At 35.2% G+C, this 13,719-nt stretch overlaps 2 protein-coding genes across 4 annotated transcripts in view; one reads left to right on the top strand and one right to left on the bottom strand.

Annotated features, from left to right (window-relative positions):
* LRRD1 (leucine rich repeats and death domain containing 1) overlaps positions 1 to 10,083 on the top strand; it is a 33,418-nt gene extending 23,335 nt beyond the window's left edge. For both annotated transcript variants that reach the window (XM_047694622.1, XM_047694621.1), the window contains 3 exons: positions 6,855 to 7,016; positions 9,073 to 9,190; positions 9,869 to 10,083. In XM_047694622.1, the coding sequence (XP_047550578.1) occupies positions 6,855 to 7,016; positions 9,073 to 9,190; positions 9,869 to 10,055 (467 nt within the window). In that variant the 3' untranslated portion in view covers positions 10,056 to 10,083. The remainder of the gene's footprint in view (positions 1 to 6,854; positions 7,017 to 9,072; positions 9,191 to 9,868) is intronic.
* ANKIB1 (ankyrin repeat and IBR domain containing 1) overlaps positions 1 to 13,719 on the bottom strand; it is a 259,272-nt gene that overhangs the window by 232,236 nt on the left and 13,317 nt on the right. The gene's annotated exons all lie outside the window — the stretch shown is intronic.

Raw genomic sequence — 13,719 nt, 5'->3', positions numbered from 1 at the left:
TTTGCCAATATCTTTTCTCATTCTGTACGTTGCCTTTTTGTTTTGTTGATCGTTTCCTTTGCTGTGCAGAAACTTTTTATTTTTATGTAGTCCCAATAGTTTATTTTTGCTTCTGTTTCCCCGGTTTTAGAAGACATAGCTAGAAAGAATTTGCTACAGCTGATGTCAAAGAAGATACTGCCTGTGTTCTCTTCCAGGATTTTTTATGGTTTCAGGTCTCACATTTACATATTTAATCCTTTTTGAATTTACTTTTGTGTCTGGTGTACAAAAGTGGCCCAGTTTCATTCTTTTGCATGTGGCTGTGCAGTTTTTCCAGCACCATTTGTTGAAGGGACTGTTCTTTTCCCATTGGGTATTTTTTCCTGCTTTGGTGAAAAAGTAATTGGCCATATAATTGTGGGTTCATTTCTAGGTTTTCTATTCTGTTCTATTGATCTATATGTTTATTTTTTGTGCCAGTACTTCACTGTGTAGACTACTACAGCTTTGTAATATAACTTGAAGTCTGGAATTGTGATGCCTCCAGATTTTTCTTTTTCAAGGTCGCTTTGGCTATTTGGGGTGTTTTTGCTTCCATACAAATTTTAGGATTGTTCTAGCTCTATGAAAAATTGCTGTTGGTATTTTAATAGGGATTGCATTAAATCTGTAGATTGCTTTGGGTAGTGTAGACATTATAACAATACTTGCTCCTCCAAACCATGAGCACAGAACGTCTTTCCATGTCTTTGTGTCATTTTCAATTTCTTCCATCAGTGTTTTATAGTTTTCAGAGTAAAGGCATTTCAGCTCTTTGGTTAGGTTTATTCTTAAGCATCCTATTGTTTTGGGTGCAACTATAAGTGGGGCTGATTTCTTAATTTTGCTTTCTGATGCTTCATTATTTGTGTATAGAAATGCAACAGATTACTGTATGTTGATTTTGTCATAGTGTTTTGGTCACTGTAACTCTGTAGTAATTTTTGAAACAAGAAAATGCTCCAACTCTATTTTTCTTTTGCAGAATTGTTTTGTAATTTGGGTCCCTTGCAATTCTATAAGAATTTAAGAGTCTGCTTTTCCATTTCTGCAAAAAAAATTAGAATTATAATAAATATTGCACTGAATCCCAAAATTCCTTGCTCAGATACCAATCCATAAACACAGGAGGACTTTCCATTTATTTAGGTCTTAAGTCTTGAAACTCCTTGATTAAGTTTATTCCTACATAATTTTGATGGTATTATAAATGAAAACTGTTTCCTTAATTTCCTTTTTTTGGATTGTTCATTGCTGGTATATAGAAATAAGTGATTTTTGTGTGTTCATCTTGTATCCTACAACTTTGCTAGATTTGCTTATATGCTTTACTAGTTTTTGTGGACCCTTTGGGATTTTCTATATAGTATTATGTCATCTGTAAATAGAAATAGTTTTACATGTTCCTTTCCACTCTGGATATCTTTTATTTCTTTTTCTTGACTAACTGGGCTGGCTAGAACTACCAGCACAATTTTGAGTATCAGTGATGAGAGCAGGCATCTTTGTCTTATGGCTATATTAGGGACAATTGTAAGGGGAAAGCTTTTAGTGTTTCACCTTTTAGTAGGAATGTTAACTGTGGGTTAATCATAAATACCCTTTCTTAGGGTGCTTGGCTGACTTAGAGCAGCATGCAACTCTTGATCTCAGGGTTGTAAGTTCAAGCCTCACGCTGGGTACAAATGTTACTGAGAAAAAGAAAACTTAAAAATACATACCTACATACATACATATCCTTTCACATACTGAGGGAATTTCCTTCTATTCTGAATTTGTTGGTTTTTTTTTTTTTTTGAGTGTTGAATTTTGTTCAATGGATTTTCTGCACCGACTGAGATTATCATATTTTTTCCCCTTTTTTCTCTTAATGTCATGTATTACACTCCCTGACTCTTGGTTTGGGGCTCAGGTCATGATCTCAGGGTCATGAGATGGAGCCCGGTGTCAGGCTCTGTGCTCAGCTCTGAGTCTGCTTGCCATTCTGTTGATCACACAGACCAATCTTGGTATAATGTGGGAAGAAATTATACAAGGTGATGAGTAATAAGAGGCATCATTGGGGGCTGACAGATAGCCCAAATTTGTTAAAGCAGGCCCAGATGATTTCATTGGTGAATTCTATGAAGTATTTAAAGAAGGAATAATGCCTATTTCTAAAATCCTCTTTCATAAAAGTGATGATAAAACACTTTCCAACTGATTCTAGAAGGTCAGCATTGCCTTGATAGTATAAGAAAGGAAACTTACAGACCAATATCCTATGTGGGATTTATCCCAGAAATGCAAGTTTGGGTTAACATTAAAAAACCAATGTGAGAAACAAACTGAGGGTTTTGGAGGGGAGGGGTGTGGGAGGTTGGGTGAGCTTGGTGGTGGGTGTTATGGAGGCACGTATTGCATGGAGCACTGGGTGTGGTGCATAAACAATGAATTCTGGAACACTGGAAAGAGAAAAAAAAAGAGAGAGAGAAAATCTAAAAAAAAAAAAATCCAATGTAATTCACCACATCAGTAAAGAAAAGCCATATGAACATCATACTAGATATGTAAAAGCCTATGACAAAATACAATATCATTTATGATTTTATAAAACAAATGAGCAAAACCTCTTAGAAAACAAGGAATAGAAGGAACTTTCCCAACCTAAGAAACAGCATTTGCAAAAAGCTACAGCTAGTATCATACTCAATGGTAAAGGACTTAACTATTTTCCATTGTGATCAGGAATAAAGCAAGGCTGCCCTTTCTCACTACTCCTCTTCAACATTATACTGTAAGTCCTAACTAGTGCAACAACAACAACCAGCACCACAACAAAAGAAATTATAGGTAAACATATTGGAGAGGAAGAAGGGAAAAAATGGTCTCTGATTGTAGAGACAAATGGTCTAGGTAGAAAATCACAAAGGATCTCCAAAAAAAAGCCTCTTGAATTAGTAAGTGAATTTAAGCAAGATTGCCATATAAAAAGTTAATTTACAAATGTCAGCTATATTTCTAGTAACTGTATACTACCAATGAATGATTGAAAAGTGAATTCTTTTAAAAGTACCACTTAAAATAATACCAAAAAAACATAAAACAGGTAAAAATCTGACTAAGTATATGTAAGGTCTATATGCTGAAAACTATAAACAAGACTTAAATACAAAGAAATATAGTATTCATAAATTGGAAGACTTGATATTGTTGATATGTCACTTTTCCCCAACTTATTTTTAAATTCAACTCAATTCCAATATACATCCCAGCAAAGTTTTTTATTTCAGAAAGCAATGAGCTAATTCTAAAATTTATATAAAAGGTAAAGGAAATAGAATAGCTAAAATTATTTTGAAAAAAAAAAAAAAAAAAAGAACAGGGGCGCCTGGGTGGCTCAGTGGGTTAAGGCCTCTGCCTTCGGCTCGGGTCGTGATCCCAGGGTCCTGGGATCGAGCCCCTCGTCAGGGTCTCTGCTCAGTGGGGAGCCTACTTCCCTTCCTCTCTCTCTGGCTGCCTCTCTGCCTACCTGTGATCTCTGTCTGTCAAATAAACAAATAAAATCTTAAAAAAAAAAAAAAAAGAAAAAAGAACAAAGTTGAAGGACTCATATGACCTGATTTTTAAGCTTTATCAAAGGCTATGGTAGTCAAGACTGTACAACTGCAAAATGACAGACATAGATCAATGGAACTGAATAGAGAGTGTAGAAACAGACCCATGCATTTATGGTCAATAGATTTTTGACAAATATGTGAATGTAATCCAATGTAATTTTCAACAAATGGTGCTAGAGCAACCAGATGGCCACAAGCCAAAAATAAATGAAATAAAATAAAATAAAATAAACTGCAACATTAAAAACAAAACAAAACAACTTTGATCCACACCACATACAATATAAAAACCCAGCTGAAAATGAATCACAGACCCTAAATGTAAAAGCTAAAATGGTAAAACTGCTAGATAAAAACAAAGAAGAAAATATTTTTAACTTTGGCAAAGATTTCTTAGACACAGCACAAAAATCATAATCCACAAAAAAATTGGACTTCATCAAAATTAGAAACCTCTGGGCACCTGGGTGGCTCAGTTGGTTAAGCAACTGCCTTCAGCTCAGGTCATGATCCTAGAGTCTCTGGATTGAGTCCCGCATCACATCCGGGCTCCCTGCTCAGCAGGGAGCCTGCTTCTTCTTCTCTCACTCCCCTCTTATGCTCTCTCTCTCTCACTCTCTCTCTCTGCCAAGTAAATAAATAATATCTTTTTTAAAAAATATTTTATTCATTTATCTGGCAGAGAGAGAGATCACAAGTAGGCAGAGAGGCAGGGAGAGAGAAAAGAGAGAAACAGGCTCCCTGCAGAGCAGAGAGCACAATGCAGGGCTGGATCCCAGGACCCTGAGACCGTGACCTGAGCTTAAGGCAGAGGCTTAACCCGCTGAGCCACCCAGGTTCTTCCTAAATAAAATCTTAAAAAAATATATATAAGAAACCTCTACCCTTCAAAAGGTGTTCTTGAAGAATGAAAAGAAAAGCCACAGACCAGAAGAAAATATTTACTGAATACATAAAAAATAATTCTCAAAAGTCAATATTAAACAGTTGACTCAATAAAAATTGGCATAAATTTTGAACAGATACTTTACAAAGAATGTATATGAATGGCAAAAAAGCACAAGGAAATATACTCAAATCATTATTCATGAGAGAAATGCGAATTAAATCTACAATGAGATTTTTTTGTGTGTGTGCAAAAAGGAGCTTTTATTAAAGCACTGGGACAGGACCTGTGGGCAGAAAGAACTGCTATAATGAAATCTTTCTCTTAGAATAACTAAAATTAAAATCTGACAATACCAAGAGCTGTAACTGCAACTCTGATACACTGGTGGTAGGAATGCAAAATGATACACACTATGGAAAACAGTTTCATCATTTCTCATAAAGTTATATATATATTTACCATACAACGCACCAATCACACTCTAGCTACACTTTCAAGTGAAATGTAAATTTATTATCCATAAGAGAAAACTGAGTACAAATATATAGAGTGGTTTTATTCATAATCACCAAAAAGTGGAATCATTCAAAATGTCTTTTAGTTAGTGAATGGATGATGTATGTACATCCATTTAATGGAATATTTCTCATTAATAAAAAGGAACTATTTTTAAATAGTACATCTTTAACACCTTTAAACATCTTTAAACACCAATAAATAGCAAATGTATTATGCTAACAGAAAGAAGCCAGACCCTAAACACCTAAACACTAAATGTTATGACATATATATACACATATATATGTCATATATATGTATATATAATATAACACATATATATTTATAGTTATGAGCTTATAATGCACATTATAAAACCCCATATACATATATACATATATATGTATATATATACATATATATATATATATATATATATATATATATACACACTCCCAGAAGAAATGAGCAAAAGTAGTATCCTGATCTTGATTTCTGAATGCTATTCTTCATTGAAAGGAACCAGGTTCCTTTAGGGCTAAAAATAATATAACTATAAATGTATAAATAATAGGCAAACTTATGGGCCAGTTCCTCTCTAAATGTTCCTCTAAATTATTAAGTCTTACCTTGTTAGTCACCACAGTTTTACTTTTTATGTTCAGTTTACATTGGATTAAGGGGTCTTGAAAACATTACAATTTAGGGAAGTAGAGTCTGGTCCTTGAGGCTGGACCAGACTTAGTAACTCAGTTACAAAAAATATACAGTATGGACAAGAAAAAAAATCAAAACATTATGTCAGAGAAACCTGGCAAGACACTGTTTTAGCCAAGTGATCAAACGTAACATCGCTGGTAATGTCATATGGGTATCACGTACCCCTGCTGTGATGTGATGAGAGCTCTTCATCTCTGTGGTATTCTTTTTTTTTTTTTTTAAGATTTTATTTATTTATTCGACAGAGAGAGATCACAAGTAGGCAGAGAGGCAGGCAGAGAGAGAGAGGAGGAAGCAGGCTACCCACCAAGGAGAGAGCCCGATGCGGGGCTCGATCCCAGGACCCCGGGATCATGACCTGAGCCGAAGGCAGAGGCTTTAACCCTCTGAGCCACCCAGGTGCCCACCTCTGTGGTATTCTTTCCAGAAACCCATAACCCCAGTCTAATCATGAGAAAATAGATAAACTCAAATTAAGGAATATTCTACAAAAGTACCTAATCAGTACTGTTCAAATGTCAAGATCATGAAAAACAAGGAAGGACTGAGCAATTGTGTCTCAGACCAGAGGAGACGAAGAAGACAGAACCATATGCAATGTGTTATCCTGGAATGGGTTCTAGAACAGAAAAAGGACACTAATAGAAAAAAACTAATAAAATCCAAAATTGTCTGAAGTTTATTTAATAGTTAATGTGCCAATATATCTTAGTTTCTACAAATGTAATACAATAATGTGAGATGATAACATTAGATGAAACTAAAACTGGATGAGGAATATACAGGAGTTTTCTACAATTTCTGCAACTTGCTGTAAATATGAAATTATTCTAAATAAAAAGTTTTATTTAAAAAAATGCCATCATAACTACTCTGTGAAGTCCTTTCCTATATATAAAAGGATAGCTTCCGATCTCATTTTGCCATCCTCTGAGAGAAAAGAACCACAGCACTGTTTCTATGCTTCCTTCTTTTCACTCCTAGCAAGGAAACAAAGATAAAAGTTTCTATTTGGTGTATCTGTCCGCAGTAACACACAGTAAATGCCCTATAAGTAGTTGTTACTTATCTTCAGATTTTTCTTTATGCAGAAAGGTATACTTCAATTATAACTTCTTTTCTACTAGGAAATAATCTGACAGTTCTGCTTAATGGTATCCACAACCTTTTTTCACTGAAGGAGATAAATTTTGATGATAACCCCTTGCTGAGACCTCCAATGGAAATCTGTAAAGGAAAACAATTGTATACTATTGCACACTATCTACAGAGGGCAGATCAAAGAGATGGTAGGTGATGAGTGAGTGACCTACTAGCATGTAAGTCATTTTCTAGTATCGTCTATAAATTAAGAGGTAGTATGCTTTCATTAGAGGTTTTCAATCTGGCAGAGGCATTAAAGCATTTATCATCTTCCTTTTCTGAAGGTTAGTTGTTTATTTTTATAATTCAGATTATTTAATCTGGGTCTACACAAACTAAACCATTGAAAACAGGCAAACCCAAGTGGAGGGCCAGGCTCCTATCCACTTATTGGCCTCAATACCCTTCCACAGTTTTCTCATCATTGTTGTGCTGACTTAAATATCCCACACAAAAACTTCTTCCTGGGTTCTGATCTGCAGTACCACATGTAGTTGTTCTAAAAAGCTCATCTGGCCTTGAAGAAGGTACTGAGATCTTTTCCAGAGAAGCCAGTCAGCTTTTGACCCACTATGATCACCTGTCTGCAGTCGTGGGTAGTCTTCATTCTTTGCCCTTAAACATTCCTTTGGTTGTCCCTGATTATTTCAGAGAGCAGGTCCATTTTCTTTAAGATCCTTCCACTGCACCAGATGGAGACTGGTCTCTCCAAGACTCTGGCATAAAAATTTCTTTCTTTGAGGCTAAATTCCCAAAAACTAAGCTTTTTCCTGGGACTCTGATTATGCTTCTCACTGTCAATCCTTAGATTGGACCCAGAGTTTGGTCCTCCAATTCAAAGAGTACTTAAGAAGAATTAAATCATTTTAGTAAGTATGGATCCAGATTTGGGGGAAGTAAACAAAACCATCCTTCCACATCATTCTATTATGTTCCCTGTCTGTAATCAGGAGTTTATGTCAGCATAATCTCATAGTCTGGTGAGATGGTCACTAACAATGTACAGTCAGTCCTCTTTAAGCCATGGGCATGGTTACTAGTTAGAAGTTTCTTTAAGAATTGGGCCTCATTGATGAAAGGAAAATAAGAGATAAAATTAAAAGCCATAGTAGATGTTTTTTCTAATTACTTCTATAAAATAAAGTTTTTAGAAGTTTCCAAGAATCCATAAAGTATTCTTATTAGGTAATAGGAAGAGAATTTAGAGAAGTGGCAATAGATCAAAGTCAGCAAAAATAAAAGAACCCTAGCTATTTATATCCTTTCTTTATATCCAAGAGGCCTTCATATTCCAGGCACTAAAGAGAGTGAAGAGGAAGTCATCATGGGAGATATAGTTATTCTCCAGTTAACAAAGAACATGGGGTTCCTTCCTTAAAATTTTGCTTAGGACATTGGGCTTTCATCTATATCATTAGCATACATCTAGTCTGAGGGACTGAGATGATTACAGAGGGGTGGGAGATTGCTAGTTCTTGAAAATTCCCAAAGTACCTTAACAGTAACAAAAAATAGATCTAGGGATGCCTGAGTGGCTCAGTGGGTTAGACTGCTGCCTTCAGCTCAGGTCATGATCCTAGGTCCTGGGATCGAGTCCTGCATCAGGCTCCTTGCTTGACAGGGAGCCTGCTTCTCTCTCTGCCTCTGCTTGCCACTCTGCCTGCTTGTGTGTGTGCTCTCTCTCTCTCTGATAAATAAATAAAATCTTAAAAAAAATAGATCTAGTTCAAATTAGCTAGAAGCTTTTCTTAAAAAAAAAAAACTAAAACCTCTCTACTTATATCTAAGCATTCGTTAAATAAAGTGATTTGAATATAAAATATACATACATACACTATATTTATAGTAGATGTAAACTTGGTTTTTTAAAAGATGGTACATAAAGAAGCTATAATTAAAGCTAGAATCAAAGGATTCTATCAAATCCTCAAGGAAATAAAGATTTTGAAAATCACTTTGAAGTTGCTTATAATATACTTTTAAATGGCCATTACATGTTGATTATTCAGATTTTGGAAGAAAATAGAACAAATGGTTCAAATTTCAGTTTGTATATTAGGTCTGCATCTTACTTTTCACTTTTACTTGAAATAGATATTTGATAGGAGCACAGAATTAAGGGACCGAGATATAATAATAATGCAAAATAGAGTATGTTTTTTTAAAAGAAATGACTTGAAATTTTTTTATGTTCAAATGTAGAGAAAATCCTAGAGAAGATCTTCAACATAGTTGCCAATAACATCACTGAAACAAATTTTAAGTTTTTGTGTCAAAAATTAAACCTGGTCATCTCAGAAACAGATATTTCTGCAAAGAGGTATGTATGAAGAACAACAGGCAGTATAAGCTTATTCTCATGTTCTGATTTATATCATTTTGAAAATATAGGGTTTGAAACATCATATTAACACAAATTCTAATTTGCTGTAAAAGACTCTGATGTTAGTTTATTATATAGTTGAGAACCATGTGGGTAATGTAGTTAAGAGTAAGGGCTCCCATGGCAAACTGCCTAGTTTTAAACTACAAGTAGTTTTGTGACCTTGGGTAAGTCCCTTAACTTCTAGGTACTTCACTTTCTCCACTGGTAAAATGGATATAGTTACCTGAGAGACCTGTCATGAGATCAAGTTATAAAACATGTAGTACTGTAGCAGTAATACACTACCTTAGAATAAATAACCCACAATTATTGTTTTGAGATCCTGAGTATATCTCTCTTAGAATTGAAAGTTAATTGAACTGATTTTCTACAAGGAAACAAGTGTTGGCAAGAAGCTAACATCCACTATTTGCCAAGCTCTGTGTTAATTTTTATATGAACTATCTTCACCAATAATTTAATCCTCACTTCAAATTGGTGGTAAATTGATTTGAAATCAATTTCTGGTACCAATCACTGGTAAATTGATTTGGAAACCTAGGTATATAATTTTTAAGTAACTTAAATATTCTTAATTGGTAATTAAAATAATATTATCTTTAAAATTTTCAGCACTGTTTCATTAAGTGAGAGAGTCCGCCAAGCACTTGATAGGTGGAAAACGGATAGTAACAACTTGTCACTAACTACTGATGCTTTAAGAGACCAACTAACTCGGGCACTAACTATGATAGGAGCATATGAAATTATGGACAAAATAACAGCTTTAAAACTTTTTACACGTGCAATTAAATTTTGAACAGTGTACCCATAATAAAAACTGAGAACTTCTGATGTACTTATAGAACTGAAACTGGATATAAATGAATTACATGTTATGCGTCTTTTCATGCATTCCTAAGAGATAATGACAATTTATGGCTATGAAATTAATGTTACCATAATAAAATGTCACAGACACTGTTTTTTTTTTAATTTTATTTTTTATAAACATATAATACATTTTTATCCCCAGGGGTACAGGTCTGTGACAGACACTGTTTTATATACTTGTTCTGTTACCTTGGAATTATGATAATTTTTAAAAAGTAATGATTCCATTTAAAAGTTCTTTGTTATACAATGTCTTTATACAACCCAAGATTTATAGGTAATAAGGCCATTTGTATCTTGGAGTTACAAAGCACAGCAATCTGGTTTTATTTATTTATTTATTTATTTATTTATTTATTTTTAAAGATTTTATTTATTTATTTGACAGAGAGAAATCACAAGTAGGCAGAGAGGCAGGCAGAGAGAGAGGAGGAAGCAGGCTCCCTGCTGAGCAGAAAGCCCGATGTGGGGCTCGAACCCAGGACCTGGGATCATGACCTGAGCCGAAGGCAGCGGCTTAACCCACCGAGCCACCCAGGCGCCCCAGCAATCTGGTTTTAGATGCCAGCTTAAAAACTGAAATGAATGTACTGTCCCTACTGTTTCTCCATCAGGAACAGGATAGCTCTGTTAAGCATAAAGCATAGCCACGGTCAGTAATCCTCTACAGATCTCCCTCCACTTTTAATGGTGTTACATCCTGATAAACCCACTGTAAGTTGAAAATAACAAAAGTGAAAAAAAGTAGTTAATATGTACCACATCTTCTTTATCCATTCATCTATTGGTGGACACTTGGGCTGCTTCCATAATTTGGCTGTTATTGATAGTGCTGCTACAAACATAGGGGTGCAAGTATCCTTTTGAATTAATGTTTTTTTATTTGGGGGGTAAATACCCTGTAATGTGACTACTGGATCATAGGGAAGTTCCATTTTTAACTTTTTTTTTTTTTAAAGATTTTATTCATTTGACAGACAGAGATCACAAGTAGGCAGAGAGGCAGGCAGAGAGAGGAAGGGAAGCAGGCTCCCCGCTGAGCAGAGAGCCTGATGTGGGGTTCGATCCCAGGACCCTGGGATCATGACCTGAGCCGAAGGCAGAGGCTTTAACCCGCTGAGCCACCCAGGCGCCCCCCATTTTTAACTTTTTGAGGAAGCTCCGTACTCTTTTCCTCAGTGACTGCAACAGTTTACATTCCCATCAACAGTGCAGAAGGGTTCCTAGAGACCAAGCAAAACTGTTTTGTCAAAACTCTTTCCACTGCAAAGATTAGAATCTTTATATAGGTAAGCTAAAAAAACAGAAACAGAAACAAAACAAAAATCTGCTCCTGTAACTAAAGCCAGAGAAGACCCAGGTGAAACTAGTTTTGTGTTAAGTGTGAGAAAGAAAGTGCATTGTGTTTCGGCTCTGGGGGCAAAAACTGTTTAAAATCATTTTATTAAAATTCTAGTGTACTAAGAGAAGAGAATAGTTAAAACTGTAGTTTTTAGAGTGTGCGAATATAATGCATCTTAAAAAAAAAGCTTAGGAGGCTTACTGTTGAATATTCTACATAAACAGATACAATTCAAAACCTTATGTAATTTTCACAATTACTATTGTGTGACTTTTCTGATTTAGCTAACTTTCACAAACATCTGAAGCAATAAAATCAATTAAAGGTTTCATTTCTGTAACAGAAAAAGTAAACCAGTAACTTATTTGTGCTAAGAAAATTTTTATCTTGTGAAAAGTAGGTTGTCAAAACAAAAATGCATTTCTTTGGCTTTCTATCTAGCTAACACATTTTTTAAAAGATTTTATTTATTTATTTGACAGAGAGAGATCACAAATAGGCAGAGAGTCAGGCAGAGAGAGAAGGGGAAGCAGGCTCCCTGCTGAGCAGAGTGGGGCTCGATCCCAGGACCCTGAGATCATGACCTGAGCCAAAGGCAGAGGCTTACTTAACCCACTAAGCCACCCAGATGCCCCCAGCTAACAAATTTTACTGATAAAAAGTTAATATCCATTCTTAAAGAGGAAGTTAGTATAAATATTTTTTTCGTAAAGAATGAGGGCTTTCTGCTTTTTTGTCACACCTACATTCAGAAACTGAGCAGTATCAGGATGCTGTGCTTTTCACCTGTCTCAGATTCTATTTTCATTTTCTCAGGCTCTTTTCTGTGACATAAGATGCCTGTTGGTAGCTCACAAATAAGAAGTTGATTTATTTCTTTGTATCTGGTATTCTAGAAAAGGAGCCCAATTAGCTTGGTTTGTATTGATATATCTTAGTAGATTATAACCAGAACAGGTAAGTATCTTCTTTTATACCTAATCTTATTTTCACAATACTGATGATAAAGAAAGACAAATTTAAACACCAGCAAAAGGCAGTTGTTCATCCTAAAGCCTAGAACATAGCACAATCCACCCGTTCACGCCCGGCTAGGTTAGGTTGTATGTGGTTACAGCTACTGCTATTCTTTATAACAAACCCTTTCCTTTATTTTCCTTCTTGGCATCCCATCAGACTACATTTCCAAGCTTCCCTTGTGATTATATGAGGCTCCTGTGATTGACTTCTCTGAATGAAATCTAGGCAGAAATTATGTAAGTTGCTTTTAGACCTAGCTCCTAAACAGACATTCCATTCCCTGTCTGGCCGGAGGTCCTGGGCAATGAAGACCCACAAAACTAGGAAGTCCCACTCCCTGAGTCTCAACTCAGAAGACAGCCCCTCAACTAGGCATAGCTGTTTTGCACTGCTGAATAAGTGAGAAATAAATTCTTAGTGAGGGTCTGAGATTTTGGGGTGTTTTGTTATAATAGTTACCCTACCCTAACGATAGGGTTAGGGCAGATGGCATAGGGAATAGGGCAGATGAAGGACTGTCCTAGTGCCAAAGTTGTGGAAGAGAAACAGAGATTTGTAAGGGTTCTATGATGTAATAAATACCTTTATCTTAGGATTCCTCCTTATTGGTAGAATTAAAGGAAGAATTAGAAAAACTAAGAGAAAGCTGAATTTTCTATACAAGTCACCAAAAGAAAAGTGTTTGGTATATGGAAGATACTTAATCTAATAGCAGCTATTAATAGAGTGCCATTTAACATTTAAACATTTTAAGTCCTGTTAATCTTTAGGACTGTTATTATGCCCTATGAAACATAGCTGAATTTTCCAGTTACCTTGGTTTATTATCACGTGTGCTATACCTCTATTTTATTATATTTTAATTTGAAAACATGGTGAAACAACAGTAAAATAAGTTTTTAAGCAGGAAACAACATAATAGCAATTAAATCTAGGGGGGACTGAGATAACACTACTTTATTTATTTATTTTTTTGCTTATTTGTTCTTTTCATTTTTTTCCCAATAAGTATGTTACAAAAAGAGTAAAAAAGTCACATAATCCTATTCTCTTAACACAGCCAATTTAATGTTTGCAAGTTATCTTTTACCTTGTGTTTATAACCATATGCATATAGTTTGTTTCATATAATAGCAGTGCAGCAAATATACTGGGATTTGGAACCAAACAATTTTGCACCAATTAGCTACTTGGTCTTGCAAAAGTCACTTAGTCTGTGCCTTGATTT

Source organism: Lutra lutra, chromosome 11, assembly GCF_902655055.1.
Source record: "Lutra lutra chromosome 11, mLutLut1.2, whole genome shotgun sequence".
Taxonomy (NCBI): domain Eukaryota; kingdom Metazoa; phylum Chordata; class Mammalia; order Carnivora; family Mustelidae; genus Lutra; species Lutra lutra.
Note: the sequence above shows the minus strand (reverse complement) of the source record. Positions and strands in the feature narration are given on the sequence as shown.